This window comes from Homalodisca vitripennis, unplaced genomic scaffold, assembly GCF_021130785.1.
Source record: "Homalodisca vitripennis isolate AUS2020 unplaced genomic scaffold, UT_GWSS_2.1 ScUCBcl_2018;HRSCAF=6358, whole genome shotgun sequence".
NCBI lineage: Eukaryota > Metazoa > Arthropoda > Insecta > Hemiptera > Cicadellidae > Homalodisca > Homalodisca vitripennis.
In genome coordinates, this window is record NW_025778165.1 from 87,987 (window position 1) to 113,402 (window position 25,416).

The 25,416-nt window shown below is 34.3% G+C and overlaps 1 protein-coding gene across 2 annotated transcripts; it reads right to left on the bottom strand.

Annotated features, from left to right (window-relative positions):
- Positions 1-3,412: 3,412 nt before the first annotated feature.
- LOC124371814 (probable cytochrome P450 6a14) lies at positions 3,413-12,820 on the bottom strand. Of its 2 annotated transcripts, none has more exons than XM_046830167.1 (5): positions 12,718-12,820; positions 7,757-8,748; positions 6,157-6,375; positions 5,837-6,082; positions 3,413-4,307 (listed from the first exon to the last, which is right to left on the bottom strand). In XM_046830167.1, exons 2-5 carry the CDS (start codon positions 8,724-8,726, stop codon positions 4,123-4,125), a joined length of 1,620 nt encoding a protein of 539 aa, XP_046686123.1. In that variant the 5' UTR covers positions 8,727-8,748; positions 12,718-12,820; the 3' UTR covers positions 3,413-4,122. The 2 variants fall into 2 exon arrangements, with proteins under 2 accessions (XP_046686123.1, XP_046686124.1); XM_046830168.1 differs by lacking the exon at positions 12,718-12,820 and adding an exon at positions 12,486-12,630.
- Positions 12,821-25,416: the final 12,596 nt, after the last annotated feature.

The window sequence follows — 25,416 nt, forward strand, 5'->3', positions numbered from 1 at the left end:
TGATGAAAGACTTGACGATGATCAACATCCATAAAATATTTTTCACCAGTTCTCCATATTTTCATAACAAAGCAACTCAACTGAGGTGCATTTTCTCAATCAATTTGCCACACATATCTTTTCTAATGCTGCTGCTAATGAATTTCATAACTAATCAAAAGTATTAATGCCAAGGCAACTAAAAATTTGTTTTTCTTTAAGTTTGAAGCTAATCTTTATTATTACTATGCCCTAATAGGTAAACATAAAAAATATTAACCAGGGCATTTTAGTTCAAATTAGTGTATTTATTGATAAAAATACAAAACTGTTAATATTATCTCAATTCAAATTTATGCTACAGTGTAATAAAACTATATAAACTACTAATTATTAGTATATTTTCTTATCATTTATTTCTAGCCCAACTAGTATGTGGGAGATGTATATTTTGGGCCTTTCTTTTGTGGCTTTATTATTTTCCAATCTAGATCACAGTATCATATGTCATGCATTAAAACAAACAATCAAAGGTAGCGTCACATGCAAATGTCTCAATAACTTAAATATCATGCTAATACAGGCCAAAACTAATACAACTAATATTAATTAAAACACTAAATATACTAAATAGCGATTAAATGATTAACAATTAATAAATATAATATATATACTTATTCTAACAGTAATTAATCTAATTTCTATGGATCCTGATCACGGTCTTGTCCTTGAACTTGACTGTACTGGGGCACACCCGTCACATGTTGGACATAGAGGTCCCGGCTCCACTGGACCGCTGTGGAGACACAACGGCGGGAGAGGGCGACACCGTACTGCCATGAAACACCCAAGCGAGCCAGGGTGTCCCAGTTAGCCCTGTCCCAAACACCCAACGCGTTCTGGCCTCGACTATAGCACGCCAAGCGTCTTCATAGGGCACGGTGACATCGACGATCCGAATGAATGGTTCATCGGAGATGACCACCACATCCGGTCGGAGGCGAACCAATTCATCCGGAACCTCACGATTGACCAACAGGCGGTCCAGAGGGCCACACTGATTCCGGCGCACTTCCACCCCCGGCGAACGACGGATCGCAGCGATGAGGTGATCAAGAACCGCGTCATGCCGCTTGGAGACCACGGACATGGTGGGCAAAGAGTGACAAAGCTCATGCGCCGTGGTCTCGTCATGGAGGCCACACCGGCTCCCCACCGTCTGCAACCGTTGAGAGGGAGTAAATTAAGTCGCGCCCTGGGGATGAACCTCGAGTCAGCGAACCGCATATGGCGCCTCTCGTAGAGGAAGTGGTTGGATGAGGGGCAACCAGCGGTAACACGAATGGCCCAGCCCTGGTCCGGTTTGTTGGAGAGAACGGACCGGAAAGTGGGATTGCAGGGAGGATCGCAGGACAGAAGAAAGCTTGGACCGGGAGCCGCCGTCCACAGTAATAGTCGACCTCTCCCCAGGGACGGACAGTTGGAAGGATCTCTTCTCCTCGCACCACCCCCACCGGAGATCGGGGAGGCGGTTAAGTGCAGCCCGGGCCAAGAAAAACGTCGCAACATTCGTGTTACCGCCAATTTCCCTATTCAGGTATGACACGAGGAACGCCATATAGACTCTGGCCGCAGTGCGCTAACCGGCGGAGACAGCGAGACCTTATAGTGATAGGTGTGCAATCTTAGGATCGGGGTATGTCAAGAGGCGAAAGGCGTGAGCCACAGCCGAAAAGGTCAGAGAGTGGCAGGAGGCCGGCTCCACACCGGGAAGGGGGGAGCGCGATCAGCTCCGCACTGGCACGCTGCGGGAGCTTCATGACTCGCTTGCACTCCAACTTGATTGATCTATCAAGTTCGCGCAGGCTCGTCTTCATGATCCTAGCAGTGTTAAGTTAAAGATCAGCTGCGGGACCAGGAATGTGCGCAAGGCATGTAACTTCTGCCAGGGGGCAAGCATACTCCCGAATATAAAAGCGGTCTCACCCTCGAGCCTCGTGAAGGTAGCCACCGGGGTTTGGTCCACCCTCATCCCGGTGGGGACCCCCAGATGTTGATAGGGCTCACCCTCGCCAAGTACCCTAAGAGGAGCACCGTCAATAAGGAATTCTGTAGGCCTTACAGCCCGCCTGGCCACGTGAAGCGTGGCACACTTGGCGGGCTTGAACTCAAGGCAGCAGGGACGACTGTCTCGATCCGCGGCCTCAACGACGCTTCAGACCTCGCAACTAAGGCCAGATCATCAGCATACGCGAGGACGCTGATCCGCGTGCCTTGCTGGTCGGCTCCGTGCAGGTCCTCCAGCGCCACTAGCGGCCAGTGACTCCATCACCAGGTGATAGGGGGCAACCCTGGCAGACACCAGCACCAAAGGGGATGTCCGGAGTCAACCCGCTACTGTGCCGGATGGAAGTCACGCTGCCCTCATAGAGATCCTCAATGAGCCGCAGTTGGTTGGCGGTAAGCCCGGCAGAGCGCAGTGCGGCAATGAGAGAGGATTGGGGGACACTTCCAAATGCGTTGGCCAGGCTACGCAAAGCTCACTGCCGCGACGCCGAGCCTCATCAAGGAGCTCCTGAAGCAAGAAGTTGTGCTCGAGACAACCCTCAGCAGGCATGAAGCCCTTCTGGGATCCTGATAGAAGCCCATTGGCTGAGGCCCAACTCGAGAGACGAGCACACTCACGTCATTATCATTAGCAAATAAGCCAGCCAAAATTTGTATTCAGATATAGTAAGAATACTTTAATTGATGGAATGATACAAAACCATATCAAATATAAGGAGATGAATGCTCAATCAAGGAATCGTTTTGCTCGATGACAATGGGCACTGGTTCCAGATCTGGGTGATATTCAAGGCTAATTGTGAGAGAACTTAGGAGCAGTTGATCATCTGCTGTTCAACCCTATCCTGGCACTACCTGAAATCACGGCTGCTTATCAAGTATAAGCTTGGTGGTATGTGCTTTGAAAGTGACACTGGAGTTATAGCTATCATCATAGGTAAGGTGTTTGTTTGAAAAAAATTCAGACAAGTCAGTCTTTTTTGCTATACTTTCATGTAAGTCTCAAGAGTTATAAGCCTATATTTATAATAGTTTTATTTTTTTACTAATACTTTCCTGGCATTATTTTCTAATCATCAAAGCCCATTACAGTTTTTTAACTAAATCACAAACTTAAAGTTACGGTACCTTGAGATTTTGTGGTTTATTGTAGTTTCTCTTATACTGTATAACCACAATAATATTATTACGACAAGCAATAGTTTAAGTACTAGAATTATGTATGCTATATACCTGTACATTACTTTTATTTTACTAAAATCTTTTTTATAAAAGTGAAGATTAAGACTTTGATAGCTGGATAGAAATTTTATTAATTGGTATAAGAAAACTAAAAATTAAAGGTAAAATATATTGGCTATTTGGCAAATAGAAATAGAAAAATTATTTATTTCCAAGAACATATACAGTTGTAAATTATAAGTTACCATTAAAACAATACTTACGAAGCAGTGATTAACTAAAACAGTTTAAATTAATTACAGTAGTTGGATAATATTGATATCATTTAAATACAAGTTATTAAGACTGTATGTTACAGCTAAATATTATGTCTACAATGGAAATTAGCCTACATGGGCAAGCAGCCTGTGTGTATGGTAGAGTTGTATTGAAAGTTTAATGTTATCTAAATGTTGAAAAAAGTGTTACTGTTACGTGTCAATATGTTTTTAGGGCATAAACTGATATAGAAATACTAGTTGTGTGGTGAAGGAATTAAGAGATAATATTGTATCAGACAAAACCATCGCTGGAAGTGAGACTACATACACAAGACCGTGATATGACGATCACGGGAGGAGGAGGGTCAAGGTTAGGTCGGTTCCCAATATGAGTAAATGAAAGTCTCGCATCCTTGAACTCCAATTTGTAACAACATCTCTGTGACATGATTTTTAAATTTGCAACCGTATCCGATTCAAATAAATTTAATTGTTGAAAATCGTTACATATGTTTCTAAATAGATGTGAAATATAGTAGGAATATAAAGGTAATGGTAACTAATAGTGTAGCGCATAATAAAAAATAAAGTCGTTAATTAAGCAATAGAGTAACAATACCATTTTACTAAACTACTATGACACTTCTGGTTTCAACGATCTCCTTTGAAAAGAAAGGAAAATTCCGTTTTTAACTGATGGTATAAACGAACGAACTTCGTACTGAAGAGGCAGTTGAGTTTTGTCGCTGAGTTCCACTGTGTATTGAGACATGACTTTGGCTACACAAGCCTTCACCTCCACCACTGCAAATCTCATGGCTGTAACAGAGAATTAGTGTCATTGTTATTGTAGGGCTGTTGGAGATATTTTGTTTATTACCTGTCCACTGATAAGTAAGTTTGTACTATATTGTTAAGATGATTGACCTGTTGCCATACTACTTTTTTGTGATCATTCAACAACCAAGAATTAATTGGAAAAAACATAGTCAGGAAAATATTTGGGGGAGGGGGCCCAGACAACTCATATTTTCATATAGTGGAGAGAGAGTAAGGCCCCATTTCGTTCCTTAAAAAGTTCTTGACCTGTTTCTTTGTTGAGAACGATCTTTCAACAGTGCATGTTGGTAATACTAAAGTATTTAAATAATAATAATTGTTTACTACAAAAGTAATTTTTTAAATTGAAAATTTGGGAGTTCCGAACCCCTTGGATCCCTTGCTAGCTACATCCGGGAACAATTGCTATTTTTATGATTTGGGTGGTTTTACAAATTGCAATATCTTCAGTTCTATAGGAGTTATAAAACTTCACCCAATTATACTTTTAAGTGTTTTAAATTCACTATAGAAAGTAAAAATTGTAAGTACTATTGAATAATATTTCCATGTAAAATATATAAAATGTACAAATGTAGTATATCATCTCTAAAAAGATTTTTTGTATTATTTGCATCAATCTAGATAAACAATATTTAGGTTCCACTGTGCAAACAAGTCGTTATACCAAACTAACAAGGGAACAAAATATAATATTTTTCCAATATCTATGCATACTATTTTCTCAAAAGCTTTTGAGATTAATGGTGTGGATGATAAACCCAATTAGTGTTTGGAGAATTACTTTAACTGTACTCTGACACTAACAGCTGAGCAACCACATATGTAATAATAACACAAGACAAAGAGTCATGAAGAGTACAGTGAGAGTGTAAACCAAGGTCATTTACTAATGGGACACCACCCACTCAACAGTACTGGCCAAATTGTACTTATTGTTGAACTACAATTACAATTATTGTTTGGTAAAAGCCGCTGAGTTTTACTCCAATATAATTTACCGATTTAACTTTTTTAAGTATCAGAAATTCTTTGCTGAACACTTTACCGGACTGTTAATTATCAATTTAATGATTACAGGTATAGTATGAATTTGATAGAAAGAATACATAACAATATTCTAAACATAATAATATTGTGTAGCATTTCAGAAGTAAAAAAATATACCTTATATAGGAAATTGAAATAGTGGTTAAGTGTTTCGATACAAACCAATTTTGTTCTTACGTTTTGATATTGCTTTTCAGATGGAGCATATATGAAGTAATCAAAATATTGTATTCCAAAATACTCTTATCAACCCAAACACAAATAAACCCAGTTAATCCAAAAAATATTTCATAAATCGAATGGATTACCAGGTGCGGAAACCTAAATTGTTAATAGCCAAATTAGAATTAACTTGAAGTTTATTAATAAGTTTCATTTGTTGCAATTCAATTAAGAAGCTCAATGCCTCAAAATATTAATTGGGACTAACTTTAAGAATTAATTTTAATATGTTTTACCAATGCAAATCCTTGGTCCATCGCCAAAGGGTAAGAATGTAGAGCTGGGCTTGAAGTTGTTACCCTTGAATCTGTCTGGATTAAACTGGCAAGGCTCGGGGTAGTATTGAGGGTCCTTGTGTAGACCAGTAACAGGAATGAGAATCAGCGTTCCCTTCTCTATGATGAGATCCGAATCAGGTACCTTGTAGGGTCGGACACATTCTCGCATCAGCATGGGCAGAAGGTTGTTCATCCTTTGTGACTCTGTTGGACAAATATTGTATCAGTTGAAGAAAAACAAACACCAGATAATACAAGTGGTGAATGATTGGACTGACCTTGTATGACCTCGTCCAGGTACGTCATGTCCTTGAGTGCGTCGTATGACCAGCCCTTGTGCCTGGACAAAACAGAGTCCACTTCCTGTTGAAGCTTCTGTTGAATATCTGGGTGCCTGGATATCTCGAACAGAGTAAAGCCAATAGTACGAGCCACTGTCTCCGAACCAGCAGAGAGGAAGATGACAGTGTTTGAAGTGAGTGCTTCTTCTGAGAACACTATTAGAACATTAAATTTAATTTAATTTATTTTATTAAATTTTTGGAACTACATAAAGTTTCTTCAACAATACAGAATATAAATTTGCATTAATTAAATTTGTATAAATGGCAATAGCCTTATTTAATTTTTTCAATAAACATTGAATCACAAAAAGTACTTGCTCCGCCCGGACTTTTAACAAACAGAATATATATATATATATATATATATATATATATATATATATATATATATATAAGTTCCACGTAATCAAAAGAACAGTTTTATTTCATTTATTTCCAACAGTATAACCACTATGTAATTGAAAAATAATATAGGTAAAAAAGTAAATATAGATAAACCGCTCGCAAAAAAATCTGCACAGAAGCAAATATCTGAGTAGCCACGTGCAGGAGGGGCCCACCTTCAGTGATGGGGAGTGTGGCAAGCATCTCCTTGTCTGTTTTATCAGCTGTGTAGGTCGTGTCGCACTAACACCATTTTATTTGCACTACAGCTACTTACAAATTCTATAAGTATATTGTATTTTTGTTTGTAGGCCTATACAAGGGTAAAATATTAATTGAACAGACTAATGTAGCCTTATAGGGAGCCTGCGTTTTGGTGTGAGGTTATCCGCTAAGTGGCAGTGGCCAAGTCAGTGGATACAGCAAGTGTGCGAGTGTCGAGCATTGGTGGGGATACTGGGAGAGGGCAGCATCACAGCAGTGAAGGGGTATTTACCCCACCCTGCGTGAACTAAAATCGCCCAGTGTCTTTTTGTAAGTGGTTTACATATAGATTTGTATGTATGGCGTGAACATATAAACTTAGTGGGGTGTTATAAAAACCAGTGTTACCAGTGCTAGATAAACAAAGTTGGTTTTCAAACTGGATGGTGCAAATCTCTTTTGGAGGCTAGAAAATCACAATGGATGATTAGTGTGTATTTTCTCAAATTTGCTGACCATCAATGATCTATTGTTAATTTCTCTCATAATTTTTAAGAGTTATGATTGTTTATTGTGTCCAATTATAAGTTTGACCTTTCTGAATATCTAGAAAACAAATAAAAATAGATATATGATTTATGCTGAATCGTTTGCTTTTTCTATCCTACAATGCATCACCAGGACATGGTTGGCTTTTGAAAGTTTTAGGTGCTCTTACTTTGAGGATACATTTCTCAATACTTTAAACATATTAAAAATGTATGCCATTCATTTAGAATATATCTTCAGAGTTTTATTTTTGGTTAAAAGATTAATAGGGATGGACTAACGATTGACCTGTGATTGTGAGGATATGACTACACATTTTCTATTCTCCGTCATTTTTAGTATATGCTTTCCACTTAAAAAAACCGGAATTGTTCATTTATAGCTATGTACAACTTACATTTCTCAGGTGTATCTATTGACTGGTCATCCTCCTGAGTGTAATGCATCTGGTCAATGACTGCATCTTCCTCAGTAACATGAGAAGGTACCACATGGGACATGTCTTTCCCACTCTCTTCTTGCTCCTTTAATGATAACAACATTTGGAAGTAGTCGTTCCTTTGGATATTGTTTTCCTTACGATATTTAATGGTGGCTTTTGTCAGGTTGGTAAAATATTCTGCAGCGTCACTGGACGATATGGTTATGTTAAGGAAGTTAGATAATTTTGGTGCTATAGTTACAAAACCAAATCTTATAAACCGCAAAGGGGAAAAGGTAAACATCTTTTCAACAATCGACTTGAACTTGTTGAAGTCAGGACTGTTTGGTTGAAACTGCAAACCAAAAGCGCAACTTGCAATTACATCTAAGGTGAATTCAAACAGGACATTTTTGGGATCTACACCTCTTGCAGTTTCCTTTGTGGATGAATGCTCCTTGAGTTTTTCAACCATGTTATCTCCACTTTTTGAAATTTGTTCAAACATTCCTCTCAGTTTGCCTGTCGTGAAGGTAGGTGTCAACTTGTATCTCAGTGCCCGCCATACCTGTCCCCTTAATCCAAACAGATTTTTGGAGAAGATATCTTTTTTAACTATAGGTCCTCCTCTGTCTTGAAAGTAAGTGAAATCTTTCACTAGAACCTTGTTAATTAAGACTGGGTCTCTCACCATAAGAACAGGTCTTTTGAATTGAAAAAGTCCTGCGTACTTTTCATCAGGGAACAGTTTGTAAATCTCCAAAACTGCATCAGCTTGTGACTGTTTGCCTAGGAAGGTGCCCCAGAATAGTCCTTTTTTGACATTAGGTACACCTCTTTTGTCCCAGTAGTCGTTATTGCTTGTGATGTACCAGTACACTAGGTATAGAGCAGGAATGACAGCTATTAGAACATCCACAAATATAGAGCCAGTGGTCACAGCCATATCTGTGATGTTACTTCTGCATCTGAAATCAATAAAATAACAGACTTCATTAACACAAAATCAAAGTTGTGCAACAAAGCTTTACTACATTACACTCAACTATAAAAAAAATTTAAATATACCACTCAACACATTGTGTAAAGTACAAAATCCTATTTTCAATTCCAATTTATTGTGCTGTAGTGTTCAGTCAGCATCAGCAGAGTCGACAGCTGTGTCTGTGTAACTGTATCTCTCTACAACAACCTGATACATCTCTCTTACACTGCTCTCTGCTATAATTTCCCACAACCAATATAACACCAATCTGTCCCTAAGAAATATTTTTATCCACAATCTACTGTTGTAAAAATTTAAACAAAATGTTTAAAATAAATAAAACCACTTTTGCTAAAATTAAGGGTCTGTCACCATGGCCAGCATTCATCAATAAAATTGAAAACCTTAAAATGCGTTTAAGTTACCACATTGTTTTTTATGGCACAAAAAACTACTACTTGTACTGAAAAATACAGCACACCTTTTGAAAACTTTCAATTATTTAAAACTTCTAATGACAAAATTTAAATTCCTGCCTTTCAAAGTGCTCTGGTAGAAGCACAAAAAACTGCTACATGACCAACAACATTTGCCTTAAAAAATCAAAGAAAATACTCTAAAAGAAAAAATGATAAAGCTGTCAACAAATGAAGAGCAAGATTTAGAGACTCTTAACTCTTACTGCTGAAGCTGGTAGTCTCCTTCTAAATAAACATAGTCTGCTAAAGAAACTGCTATTCTAGTTATCATCCGATTTCACTAGTACCTATATTTAGTAAGGTTTTTGAATGTTGTATAAAAGAGCAATTGCACAATTACTTTGTTGAGAGAAAAACGTCTTTGAAAAGAGCAGTTTTTGCTTTGCAGTTAAATTGGTCGTTAAAAAAATCTTGAGAAGCATCGAAAACAAGGAAACATTATCTGCCACTTTAATTTACCTGTCTAAAGCATTTGACAGTATATTTCATGATTTGCATTTAATAAATCTTCATTGTTATGGTATTCAAGGAGAAGAGTTTAACTTAATGACCTCCTATCTAAATAATAAGAGGCAAATGGTTGCTCAAGGTTCTCATGTATCAGAGTTTAAAAACCGTTCAAATTGGCCCTCAAGGCTCTATCCTTTGACCTTTTTCGTATGTTACAACTGTAAATTATTTTGCATTTACTGTACCCTGTATTCTGTCTTATATGCAGATGATACATTACTAAATTTTGGGAAAGATTTAATTAGCTTAGATATTGTGCAGAATAATGTTATAAGATCACTTTTTATAGGTTTACTGCATATTATTTAAATATAAACGCTAATAAAACAGACACTACTATTTTATTTTAAGCTCTGCTGTGGCAAATAGAAGTAAATCAGTTGGAGGTTCATTTGGATGACAGGCTTAGTTGGGATACTCACACAAGTAGTTTATGTACAAAGTTATCTAGGGTTACTAACTTATGGGTTAAGTTTATGTGTAAATAGAGATACATTATTAACATCATATTTTGCAATTTTTCACTTATTTCTGTCACATGGAATAATCCTGTGGTACGGTACAATAGTAATGGACCACAAAGAGTTTCCCTATAGTAAAAGCAAGCTTTCAGGTTGATCAAGAATATGAAGGGTAGAGAATCTTGTGTATATATACACTTGGCTCTGAACCATGTAATAAACCACATTGTGGTATTTGTAAAATTATGGATAGGACCGATCAATTCCAAAGTAGAGTCACTAAGAAAACTTATCCAATTGCTGGTAAATTGGATGGTACCTCCAACAATTCAATTTACCAGCTAACTTGTAGGTCTTGTCCCAAGGACTACATTGGGCAAACCTCAAATTCTTTGCGGGTAAGAATGACCGGTCACCGTTTTTCTATTAATCGCAAAGACAAAAAAACCAGTAGCCTTACACGCTATTCACCATAACAAAAGCTTTGAGGATTGCTGTAAAGTCAAAGATATAAGCAAAATTAAACCTATTGAAAATAGCTGTTGAAATGATTTGAATCTAAGGAATAATGAATTAGCACACCAACTTATATTAAAATCAATACAACCATATGGACTTAACATTCGCTAACTTATTGTTTTTTTCCTTTGATTCTGATCTATAAATTTACCTTAATTCAAAATTATATTATGTTATTATTTTTTTAAATCAACAACTAATCAAAACTTGTTTGAGTGTGAAAATTGTTATTTGCATTTAGAAAGATTGCTATGTCCTCTGTAGACTAATGGTTATAGTCTCGGCTCTCTAACCGAAAGATCACGGGTTCAAATCCCAGGGAGGTCCAATCATGTATTTTGTACTTTTAAAGTAAAAACCAGAGCACATCAAGCCGGCATAGCTGACACTGAGGCTTAAATGAGATTTAAAAAAAAGTTTGTTATCAGGTGTTCCTTCTTTTGTATGTTTATTTCATTCAGTGTATGTTTATACAATGTACTTGAGAAAGCTGTAATTACAACAAAATATTGTACAGTAAATAATTGTAGTTTTCTTTTAAAACTGCTCTAAGAGAATATATATATTATTTTTTTGTCAAAGTGGACGAAAATCGAAATGGGTATGAGATGCATCACAATATCCATAACTTTAACACAAGGACCAAATATTATTGTAACATATGTTAAATTTTATTCCACTAAAACTTGAGAAGTTAAAAAAGCCACTTCTGTAACGGAGGTTTAACTTTTCAATAAGTTACCTGGTAGAGCATGGACAAGCCTCAGTAAATTTAAAATTGTTCTTAGAAATTGGCTTAAGATAACTCCTTTATACACAATCAATGAATTCTTAGCCTGTGAAACAAGTACCTTAATGTTTTAACTGTAAACTTTGTGTTTTTTTTTTTTATTATTGTATCTGTTTTAACTTTGTTAACTGTAATATAGTTTTCATTAGTTGTATAGCATGTGTTTACTGTTTTTCTGAGAATGTCTATTGCACCCTCATGTATTTAATGACAATAAAGCTTCTCCGTTCTTTATTCTTTTAAATAATACAAATTTAAATTGTTTTGTAATATTTTAACTCAGTATTGTAGTGTATTTGTTGATAATATTGTGAATTCCGTTCAAACTAGTCCCATAAGTAACTGATGATAGTATTATGAATTTAACTATACATCCATACAAATAATTCGTAAAAGAGCTTTAAATTTTAAAATAATATTCCAAAATAACAGTTTTAGTTTTGTTAACACTATTATCACATTCAGTTATCTATTACTTCCTGCATACTTGTGGTTTGAGAACCAAGTAGATTACCAAGTTTTCTTTGTTGTATTCTCTCATTACCAAATACATTTTTTATCATATGTTTGGTTATAACTTTAAATAAAGGACGGTAAAAGTTACTCACTCAACAATTTATAAATTATTATTCTTGTTCAAAGCAAATCATACTTGTTTATTAAAAATAATTAAATGCTGCTCTGTCCTGTTGAATTAATTATAAATCCCTGAGTCTAAAAAAACTATAAAATACAGTTGAGTATTTCCTCAATTCTGTATATTTTTAAATACTGTAGCTAAAAACGTTAAACACATATAAAATACATGGCTATTTAACTAGATTGTATAAACATATTACTTTCAAAATCAAACAATTTACATATATAATAAACAACAGTACAACTATTTTCAAAACCAAGGTTATAATATTGTTTAGTAAATTTATTTAAAAAAAGGTTTTCTCCTAATTATTATACAAACCATCAATAAATTTAATATTATTTAAATGATACTGCATTATTAATTTTATTGTTTTCATGAAAATTATTTAACACAATAATTTACTTTCTGTACATTATAACATTTCAATAGCTGGAACATATCAAACAAGTAAAAACTGTTTACTACAGTAGACTGTTTCAAAATTAATTATTTTCCTGATTGTTTACAAAGTTAATGTATAGATAAAATAGTTGCAGTAAAATTACATTACCTAAAAAGAATCAGCTGATAACACACTGAACAATATTTTACTGCGCACTTCTACTAACAGAAGCTGGCTATGAGTGGATAATTCACAGGTCCAGCGTACTAGACGTCATCATTAAACCCTCTCTATCTCTCTCTCTCTCTCTCCACATCCACTCTCAAGGACATCCAGTTATGATAATTTGCTGTCAGTCCATATGTAAGTTTAAATTTCAGGAACCCATTTGTTTAGCTGACGTTTTAAAACCTCAGTTACACATGAATTAGCAATAAAAATTATCAGAATTACAGCTTTTACTCTAATTGTTATGATTTTAGTTATAACTGATGTAGCTTATTTTATTTTTCACCTACTTGCAGTATTAAATTCTAACAAGTTGAGTAAGACGAATACACCTTATAAGCATTTTTACTAGATAAAATTTATATAAAAATATTATACAGTATTTGTGGCCAATAAGGTAGCCAGGAAAACAATTTTGGGGGGGGGGGGTCAAGATAGATGATATTTTCCCAAAGTAGACAGAAAGTAAAACCTCATTTTGTTCCTTAAAAAGTTCTTGATCCATATCTGGGTTGAGAACGATCTTTCAGCATTAGTACATATCAGTAATACGGAATTATTTCAATAATAATAATCATTTACTTAAAAAGTAATTGAAACAATTAAAAATTTGAGTACTGGCTAGATCTTTGTTTATGGTCAAAAACTTCCTTGTTATACTTTATGGGTTTACTGAAAAATAACAAATTTTACACATAGGAACCAAAATGTTCAAAATACAAAATGTTTTGAAAAACTAAATATATTTATTTTATTTTATTCTATTTTATTTTATTTTATTTTATTACATTCCAACGGCAAACAAGCCAAAGTACAAGTGGGTAGTATACATATAAATATTTAAATATTTAATTATTTTTGTTGGCAATGACATTTTTTTATTATGATTTTCTTCTTTTTTACAAAAACTGAATAAAGATCAATTCCTACCAAGTAGATCCTTTAATACTAAATGCATGGTTACATGAAATACAAAATAAAAGCAACGGAATTAGTTTGTGACGTGTGTTAATGTTTTATTATTCTTAAATGACATTTTTCAAAATATTCTGTAAAGTTCAAACATTGTCTCAATTGGCTTAATACGTAGTTAAATAACATGCAATATTGTCCAATTTTCCATTATAACACAGCACAAACAATAAAAAATGAATGGGCTCTCAATTTTGTGTATAAACTTGGAAATATGATGCGTAAAAAGTTTGCAGCAACTGAATTATATTCATCTTTTGGATTTTATACCTATTTAACATTTTTAAAGGTACATTTAAATATACTGGGGTTTACAGAAAGTATAATTTATAACCACTTAAAAAATTTCAATTATCGTACGTAAGATATTAGTGCCTAGATAAATACTGTATGAACTTGTCCCCTTAACATGCTCAATACATTATTTTGTATTTAAACATTTCAGCATGAATAAAGAATTTTAGAAAGAAGTTTGTCAAGTAAATATTTGTGGCCAGCTAAAATGTCATATTTCTATATGCAGCTGTAATATGTCGTTCCACAATGTTAAAGAAAAGGAAACTATTTTTGAGTATCTGCATGTACACATACACATTTTATTTATTTAGTTTGGCTTTATGACAGAGTTTAAATTATATTACCAATGTATTACAAGTTTGAATAATAATTGTGACGTTATGTAGTAAATCTTGCCTTTGCTTTTGCAGCACAGTACTATCAAGTATACCAATTAAATCTGCATTTAAAAGTGTATTTAGAATAGATTCTTTAATTTTCTTATCAAGTCAAACGCTGAGCAGAATAAAATTATTGGGTTGAAATAAGAAATGATACTATACTTCCAAAATGTATAATGCTTATATAAACAAATGTGTCAGTTTGATCTCTATGTTTTACATCTCCATGCATTTAAATGGGATGTTTGAATGTCATTTGGCAAGACAATAACATTGAAATGATAATATACTGTATAGCTTATATGTTATTCTAGTGTTTAATATGCCACACAATCTTCAATATTCCGTAGTAATATTATGATCAACAATAACTCTAGCTTGGAAACTCATATTTTGTCTTCCCGTATATTTCTACACAAGACTTTGAAATTTGTAAATCTTTTACTCACTTTATTTTTTAAATAAATACAATTTTGCTGTCCCCTGCACCCAATTCAGCAATATTTTCTGAAACTAACATTTACATTTAAGAATACTATCATAATAACTCACTTATAATAAATACAAGTTCCGTTTTGTACATTTTTCTCTAATTAGACACATACAATTAAAAAAACACATTTTAAAATACAATTCTTTTATTTATATGCTTAAAAAAACACACAACACAATTTGCTTATGCATGAATGCACGATTTCCTGTGTTATCTAAATTTTACAACAAATTATACATTACTTGTAATATGTTTTTTATTAACATAGTTTTATTTGTAGATAATTAAAGTTGTATATTCTGAGACGCAGTTTGTTAAACTAATCGCAGGTTGTTTTTGAGAAGATTTCCTACTAAAGGAAAATAGCAAATAATAAAAAAGTAATCATGACCAATTAGCTTTACATGATCTCTTACATCCAAGAAGGAGGTGTGATCTCTTATGTCTTAAACTAAGTTTATACAAAATTTCAACTCAATTGGAGCGATAGTTTTTGCATGATGAAAGAACAAAAATACAAACCTCTAAACTTTTACATTTACGTATTAGTATAATTAGTTGTAATTTTCAAATAATCAATTATAATACGTTTTAAAAACATATTACAGTCGTTTTAAAACATATATTCTATTACAGTCCAAATACAAATTTGTCTACAACTGACCATTCTCCAAGGCCCTAGTAGGGTTTTCTCTCTTTGTCCAAACTCAAGGTCAGCTGTCATCATCATAAATCTATAAATGAGGCTTCATGTGAACACTCTGCAAGTCATCTGTTTACACTCCATTCAAGATCTATGGCAAGTCATCTGTTTACACTCCATTTGAGATCTGCGTTTACCTCTCAGTTTACCAGATACCTTATTTAATCACTGAGAGTGTTTTTAGATTACAACATTTTAGTTTAAAACTTTCAAATCATTGTTATAAGGAAATTGTAAAATTTTTTAACATCTAACTGTACTTGGTTTCACAACAAATAGAAAATATTTACTTTGCAAAGTAATTGGAAATTAATTGATGTGCTTATCAAAACAGCACATACGTGAAGATGGCATATTTTACACTTTATATTATTTTGAATTTTTAATTCACACCAACGCCTTAATTTCAAAACATATTTCAGTAAAAGAAAAAATCTCTAACAATACAAGACTTGATGGAGTATATTAATTTATTCTTTCTTAAAACAAAATAACCCAACAACAAAATAATAACAGTGGCAGATCTAGGGAGTGAACACTGTTTCCAGTGGATTTTTTCACTTATTTAATTGACCGAGCGTTAGAAAACCCTATCAAAGGACAGGAAAAAATTTAATTTCTGTCTGTCCGCTAGATATATAAAAAATTAACTGATTTATGACTTTAAAGTTTGTATGGAGCTTCATTTCTATTAAGCAAAACTGAGTTTGATGATGACTCTGATTAGCTTCATGGAATACATCAATGACCAAATAGAAGGCAAAGCAAAGCCTTTGCACTCTTGACTTTGAACCACTCTTGAAAACTACCCTCCTTGGGCATGCAAGACAACGCAATGGTTTAGGATCTACTTGACGAATAGAGAGCAGATGGTTGAAATTAAACATACTCAACAAAATAAAGTCCAAAAAATTCTAAGGGGTGTTCCACAAGGATCTGTCCTAGCGACTGTACTTTTCACACCTTTTTTTACGATCTCCCTAAGTATCTGGAAGAATTTGCTACAACCTTAATGTATACAAATTAATACAGTCTTGCTTCTGTGTGAAAAATCTCTAGAACAACTAAAGATCCAATCATACATTGCGATGAACATTGCTGTTCAGTATTGCCAATATAACAACCTGGTAGTTGATGAAGCTAAGACTCAGCAAATCATAATGGGCAGTATAAAGGAACAAACAGCTCACTTACCTAGTGTTAAGGTGGCAACAGAACCAAAATACTTGGGAGTGATAATAAAGACCTAAGCTGGACACCGCATATTGAGAATCTATGTAGAAAACTGAATACTGGGATGTATCTTATAACAAGACTAAAAAAATGTTACTAAAAAAGCATACTTAGGACTGATTGAAACTCATCTCTAATATGTTCTCTTAGTGTCGGAAAATCTTCAACAGGCAACTTACATCACATCTTAGTGATCCAGAAGAGGGCAGTGAAGGCACTTATTGGCTTGCAACCAAGAGAGAGCTGTTGCATGTCCTTAATAATGGTTGTAGCTCTGTATATTCAGGAGGCAGTAACATATGTTCATGAGAACAGACTAACCAGAGGCTCCAGCATCCATCACTACAACACTCGAGGTGCAGCAAACTTTCAGCTTCATGTGCACAGGCTAGCTCTGTTTGAAAAGAAGCCCACATACATGGGAATAAAGCTGTCGAACCACTTACCATAAGATCTCATTAAGTGAAAAGTAAATAGTTTCAAGAGTGAAGTAAAGAAGTGGCTACTACAAAATCTCTTGTACACTATTGAAGAGTACTTTGAAAGAGATTTTGTACGATATGATGAAAACTGAAGACAAATCCAAAACTGATACATAAATAATTGAACTCATAGTCTTTATAAAGTCCTCTCTCAGTCCAGTAATAAGCTTAACCTTTTCACCAATTGGTCAGAACTTCCCATCAATGACTCCAGCTATGTTTTGGCAGCATTATTGATGCAAGAGATAACCAGTGCCCCTTTTTCAAGATAACCACCTGTAAAGAATCCACCCATTGTCAATTGGTCGGACTACATCCATGAGTGTATCTTCGATGACTTCTCTCTGCTTCGCCTCTGGAAAGCCTTCGATTTCATTTGCCATTTTTGTGAGTTCTTTGCCTTTTTTCTTGTCCACTGCAAGAACTTGAGCCTCACCGTAGCCTTCTTTCTCAGTGCCTCATTCAAGGGCAAAACCAAGCCGCGTACTTCAGTGCTTGGGGTTCTGTCTGTCTCCTTCTGTATTTTCTTTTACCCTTTCACCATTTGGCTGAGTCCCATTCTTTACCCCACTCCTGCAGCCTGATTATAATGGACACTCTTCACTGAGCCATGCTGTGACTAGGTTTCTTGACCTTCAGCCCACCCAGCTTCTGAGTCGCCTCAGCACGAAAGTCTGGAGAGTATTAAGATATAGACTTCTCAAAAGCTCCCGCTTCTCTGCATAGTCCATATCTATCTCAGATCTTGTGTAAGCATCACAAGATCTCGCCGGAACCTCCAGTGTTCAATGAGACTCGATCCACTTAGATCCTGAACCTGTACTGATAGTACTGGTTCTGTTGTTTCTCAACTTCAAGTGTTTAAGGGCAATTCAGTTTGGTTCTTTCTTCTGCTTCCATGAGCAGTTAGGGTTCTAACATGTCGACCCAGGCAGAGGTCTGGGGAAGGCTAGATTATTTCAGAGTGGCACCTGGTGCTCCGTTAAATTCTCCTCTAAAGGGTCTGGATATACCCACTCTGCCAATGTTTCATGGTGAGACTGTTTCGTCATTGTGGTACTGTTATTACCTGCGGTTCACTCTCATCATAGTATACCAATGGGGTGACATAATATAAAGATTAATTCATCAAATATTAATCAATTAGTTTCTAAATTATCTATTGATTTTTTTTATTTAAAACAGCTACATAGCCAAAGTTTCATGGTTAGACTGTTTCGTCATTGTGGTACTGTCATTACCTGCAGTTCACTCTCATCATAGTATACCAATGGGGTGACATAACATGAAGATTAATTCATAAAATATTAATCAATTAGTTACTAAATTATCCATTGATTTTTTTATTTAAAACAACTACATAGCCAAAGTTTCATGGTTAGACTGTTTCGTCATTGTGATACTGTCATAACCTGCAGTTCACTCTCATCATAGTATACCAATGGGATGACATAACATGTAGATTAATTCATCAAATATTAATCAATTAGTTACTAAATTATCCATTGATTTTTTTTATTTAAAACAACTACATAGCCAAAGTTTCATGGTTAGACTGTTTCGTCATTGTGGTACTGTCATTACCTGCAGTTCACTCTCATCATAGTATACCAATGGGATGACATAACATGTAGATTAATTCATCAAATATTAATCAATTGGTTTCTAAATTATCCACTGAATTATTTTTTCTATTAAAAACATTACTTGTGGATTTATTAAATTCTCCAAATAAATGTAAATAAGACATGTTAAATAAATGATGTTTTTAAACACTAAACTATGAAATTTTATCTTATGTTTTAAAATTATTGTAAATTAATTGTGTATAAATATGTGTTGTAACATGTCAAAATAAAATTGATTACCTTGCATTTAGTGTGTTGTTATGCATGTGAATTTAAACCCTTCACGATTTTTGAAGTAATATTAAGTTCATAGCGATTGTATAAAAATGTGCTACTATTCTGTTCTCTGCCCTAATATTGTGAAAGAAGGATTTCTATGACAACCAAGTCGTGCAAGTAGTTCTGGTGTTTTCTACTAGATGTCAGCACTTCCTTGGTCCTCTGTCATGAGTGTTTGCACCATGGTGAGTTCGCTGTAGTCGCACAGTACAGACAGCTACCACGTGTTGTTGTATGTCAACTGTCCTGGAGTATTTTATGGTTCGCACAAGTAGTTCTAGCATTCATTGTAACAAGGCAATAGCTGACACACTAATTGACTATTGGCTTTGTTTACATGATAATGACACAAACACAGATAGAGAAAATGACTTAGTGACGTATAATAGACAATACAAATTTAAAGACACTAAAAGTAATTTTTTTGCATAAACAAATAAATATCTAAACTCTAAGAATATTTTTTTTTAAGAGCAAAATATTCAGTAAAACAACACAGTTTAAAGTACAAAAAGAACTAAGGAGTTAAAAACGTTACATATTTCTGTTTGTCTGTTGATATTTCTAGATGTGTTCTTTGATAAAGTGGTGTTAAGAAATTTTTTTCATAACAAAAATAAATAACATAATTAATTAAAAATTAATTAATAATAGAAAATTATGCACTGTAATTTTGAGAAGGCTAAATCCTAATAACTAAAACACCATGATGAGACACAATCTGTTTTAAACGAAGAGATTACTTGAGTATGAGAATGGGCTTCTAGATTAGATTAGCTGAAGTCTTTCCTCTTCCCATGGTAGAAAGTATTTTTAAGTGCAGCAAACATATAAGTTTTATTACAACTTATGTATTAGTGTTTACTTTTTTCTTACTTTTTTGACTTATTTGGCAGACTTGAGAAGATGAATCTGAATGATTAGCCCTATGACGGTGATGATAACCAATGAGGTCAAAACATTTGTTTTGCAATCATCAAATCAAGCGGCAAAACTGTTATGTAGATAGGATTCCGACAATGGTTGTATTACAGATTGTCTTATCATAGAAAGTAAATTATGAAGTAAAGAAGAAACAAACGTATTACAAAAATAAAACTGTTAAGATATTTATGCTTTTTTGTTTTAAAATTTGGTCTGTCTTTAAAAAAAGCTTTTTTACCAAATAAAATATTAGAATTTTCATAATTTCCACTTGAGGGCATACAAAATTTCTACAAAATTGCAATAAAAATACTTTGCAATATTCAAATGCTGCATAAATTTACAAAGAACAGATGTGTGCATAACTTTAGGTACAATATGGCATTCTATAATATGTTGATTATACCAAAACATTGCATATTATATAACAAACGTTACACTGAAAACATACTTCCTAGTTGTAAATCTGACTTGGATGACCCATCCAAGATGGCGGACACTCATCAGTAACTGTGAAAGTGCTCCCATCAAAAGTGAAGTTTTTAGTGGTTTAAACCAACAAATAGCCTACTAACTACTCACCATTACAACATCAAGTAACTGTAAGTCTCTTCTAATTATAGACTTATAAGCTACACAACCAAAAGTAAAGAAACACTCGAAACACAATCAACACTACAAGCTAACCTACTTTCAAAGGCAGCAATATTTTACACATCACCATTACTACACAGAAGAAGAACTTGTATCTAACTCCAGAGTAAAACTTTCTATTTGGTGAAATATATGTCTTAAATGAACTTTATTATATCAAAGAGATAGACACTGACCACCTGAAAGGCAATACAAGCTGTGACGTCACACTCACTGCCAGCTCACAGCTACTCAATACATTGCTTCCAACGAAACATTCCAGCTCACAGAAAGACGGCCTGATGTATGTCACAATGGTGAAGCGTTGACCTTCCATATGCTGACTGCTGACTCGCCACCCTGACCTCACACACTGGCTACTGCTTACAGTAATATTATAAAAGCTGTCAATATTCTGTTAATCTGATACCAGTAACAATAGTAAAATAATTCTTTGCCTACATTTTTATTTTTGCATTCATAGAATAATCCCCTTGAGAATAAAATGTCATTAACTAAAAACCCTTGTGGTGTCTGTAGTATTGGGGTCAGATACTCAGGAATTAAATGCACAGGCCTCTGCCAGCTTTGGTACCATGAGAAATGTATTAGTTTACCAAATAAACTTAATAAAATGTCTAGGTCGGATGTCAAGTCGTGGATGTGTGAAAACAAAAAAAACCATAAACAGTGAACGACAAAAAAAATGCACGGAATCAGCAATTGAACTGGAAGTTGACGGAAAGAAAACTCAGAATCCACTCCAAATAGCAGAACACCTAAATACTTATTTCACAACTGTAGCGGAGAAAACACTGAAAGAAGCCGGTCAAAATCTTGACCTCACTGACAACCAAATGGACATAATCAACAATGTTTCTGATTTTAAGTTCGAAATGACAAATCTAACCGAGGTTGAAAAAACAATTCTTTCACTGAAATCAAAACCCTCAGCTGGAATTGACGATATATCATCCACTGTATTGAAATATATAGTCGAAGAAATCAGGCTTCCATTGACAAACATAATTAACAAGTCTCTCTTACAAGGCATTTTTCCAGACGATCTTAAAGTAGCTAAGGTTATCCCGATAAATAAACGAAAGACATGCAAAGTTGCAAGTGATTATAGACCGATATCTCTTATTCCTACGATTTCTAAAATAATTGAAAAAATTGTTTTAACAAGATTGATGAGACACCTCTCTTCTAACATCTCTTATCTGAACACCAACACGGCTTCCTACCTGGAAGATCCACCACTACAGCCGTCATAAGTTTTGTTGAAGGTGTAATAGACCAGTTGGAAGAAGGAAACTTGACCACAGCTTTGTTCTTAGATTTTTCTAAAGCATTTGACAGTCTGGGACATAACTTGCTCATTAAAAAACTTAAAACATTGGGAATTCACAATACAGAAGAAAAAGGTGGTTTTCAAGCTACTTGAAAAATAGAACTCAATTGGTTGAGATCAAATATACAGTGAACAACACAACTTACCATGCAAGATCTGATCAACTTCCTATCAGTAGAGGGGTTCCTCAAGGATCCGTCCTTGGACCAGTACTCTATATACTGTTCACTAATGACTTACCCAATCATCTCAGTGAGTATGCCTCTTCTACAATGTATGCAGACGATACTGCTTTGATGTTGGCAGAAAAGCAACCTGATAATTTAGACTGTAAGGCCTTCATTGCTTTAAATGTAGCCAAACAATACTGTCATGTTAACAACTTGGCACTAAACGAAGGAAAAACAAAGCAAGTACTGTTTAGTAGAGCACAAAATGAAAATGCTGGACTCCCGATGTTAGAGGTGGAGGAAGAAACTAAGTACTTGGGAATTATTGTAGACAGTGCTCTATCTTGGACACCTCATGTTGATTTGGTCTGCAACAAATTGAGTACTGCCCTGTATGTGCTCAAAAGAGTTAGAGCTGTCACAGACCTCGCAACAGCTAAAGTTGCTTATTTCTCACTATTTGAATCCCACATAAGATATGGACTGCTTGTTTGGGGTGGATCAACTGCAGGAAATCTGAATAGAGTCCTAATAATGCAGAAAAAGGCTGTGAGAGTGCTAGCAAGCTTGGGACCAAGAGACACTTGTAGAAGTGCCTTTAAAGACCTTGGTATCCAAACTGTTACTGCCTTGTTTATCTTTCAGTCCATCAATCACATTCTCACAAGCAATGCTGAAAGATTCATTGACATCCATACCCACAACACCAGAAACGCAGTAAATTTCAACCTTCAATCTCACAGACTTGCAATGTTTGCCAAAAAACCTTCCTATGCAGGAGCAAAATTTTTCAATCTACTGCCAAGACATCTCAAAGAAGAGAAGAGACTATTCCCATTCAGGACACGTCTCACCACCTGGCTGGCCGACAAGACATTCTACTCCGTTGAAGAATTTTCAAATTGGAGAGATTTGTCAACCTAATTTATAATTACTTTTATCTATTGACACATATTCTGTACTCTATGTTCATGAATAAAGTTTGCTTTGACTTGACTTGACTTGACTTTGACTTGTGTCAAGTTGGACTGTATCTGAGGACTGCCTCCACAGTTAGTGTTTATTTTGGCATAATTTAAATGTAAAACCAGTTTAGTGATAATTGTACATGTAGCCTACATAAATAATTATATTTAATATGTTTAAATTATAAACTCCTTTTTATACAAATAACATGTACATAAACTTTTACTCAAACAATAAATTGTTTTATTGTAACAGGTGTATGGTATATCCCTAAACATTCTGCAGGATGATCTCTTTTGCTGTGAGTCCCAAGTCTAAGTTACTTCTATTATCTGACAAAGTTTCTATTGTTGGAAAGACAAATTCACATCCCTTGGTATACTTTGCTATTTGCTAAGCCCATCATTATATAAATAATTTTCTAAATTAATGATAGCTTCAGTATATAAAAGAATATAAATACATAGATATTGAATTCTTGAAGTGATATTTGAATACACAAACAATTGACACTGTCAGATGATAAGGTGTCATATTGTTTCCATGCATCACATAAAAAACTATCTGAAGATAAACTTTAATTCATTGTCATAATTAGTTGCTCATAATGTCCTACGTATGAGTTGTAAGAGTTAATAGAGGTAATAAGATACAGTTATCTTTATAAAACATTTATTACATGTTTGGACATAATTACATATTTACATGATTATATTACAAACCCATACAATGGGACAGTTTATGTTTGCAGCATACAGGAAAGAGCTGATAATGGGCTTATTACAAGCAATTAAATATTCTGTATTAAAATTAAGTACAGACTAACTTAGACTTATTCAACTCAAATAGACTATAAGCTATTTTTCTCCATTATGGAGAAAAGTGATAACATAACCCTCTATGTGCTATGAGTTTTCACTCCTCCTTGTGGACAAATTTATTTTGATGGTGAGAAAACTTGTTGGAACAAACTCTCTTAAAATGTTACAATTCATGAGGCTTATTCAGAAAGCAAAAGATAGAAGAATGGTAAATATTTAATAATTAAAAAATTATATGCAGTTTAATTTAGACGTACATGTTATTTCTTACATGGTCTCCTCCATTAAGCTCACAATAAATTTTCTGCACTAGTGGATAAATCTTTTATACCCCCATTCACATTTTTTTTTTAATTCTTAAACATCCATGTAATGATACATTATTCAAGTTTTTGCTATCAGAAGATTGTCACCCACAGACAGTTTATGAAAAAAAACTGGATTTTTCCGGACATTTGCCATTATTCAGTGATACAAAAAAACAGTAACATTACGTTTAGAGATATGCAATACGATTTCTTCCTTAGGTGGACCTAAACAAAGAATTCAGTTTTAGTTTGGTTATGAAACATAATCAAAATCTGAAATTAGAACTATAAGTTATTTTTTTGAAACGTGTAATCCATAAAACGTTCATACTTTTCTTAAAAACATTCAATCACTTGACCACGGGTTGCTTTCTGCAGATCAATTAACCCCTTTGAGAAATACTCATTGTTCTATAAATGTCGAGAAATTTCTTAGCGAGAAAATGTTTAAAACGTATAATCCATAAAACATTCACACTTTTCTTAAAAACATTCAACCACTTAACCACGGGTTGGTTTCTGTAGATCAATTAACCCCTTTGAGAAATATTCATTGTTCTATAAATGTCGAGAAATTTCTTAGCGAGAAAATGTTTAAAACAGTTTGAAACGAATAATCCATAAAACGTTCACACTTTTCTTAAAAACATTCAATTACTTGACCACGGGTAGGTTCTGCAGATCAATTAACCCCTTTGAGAAATACTCATTGTTCTATAAATGTCAAGAAATTTCTTAGCAAGAAAAATGTTTAAAACAGTTTGGGACAAATTTTGCGAAAGTTATCAAGAGTAAAACATCAATTTCAACAAATTAAAAATGTTTATTCGTTTCGCGCATAAGTACATCAGTAAAAATATTTGTAAATTGATACTTTGCTCGTTTTACTCAACACCTGCTTGTACTGTTTAAATTGACAAGCAACTCTCCTGTTTCTTTTGATTTAAAAACTTAGTACTAAAAATAACAACCAGTCATCAAATAAGTATTATGCAG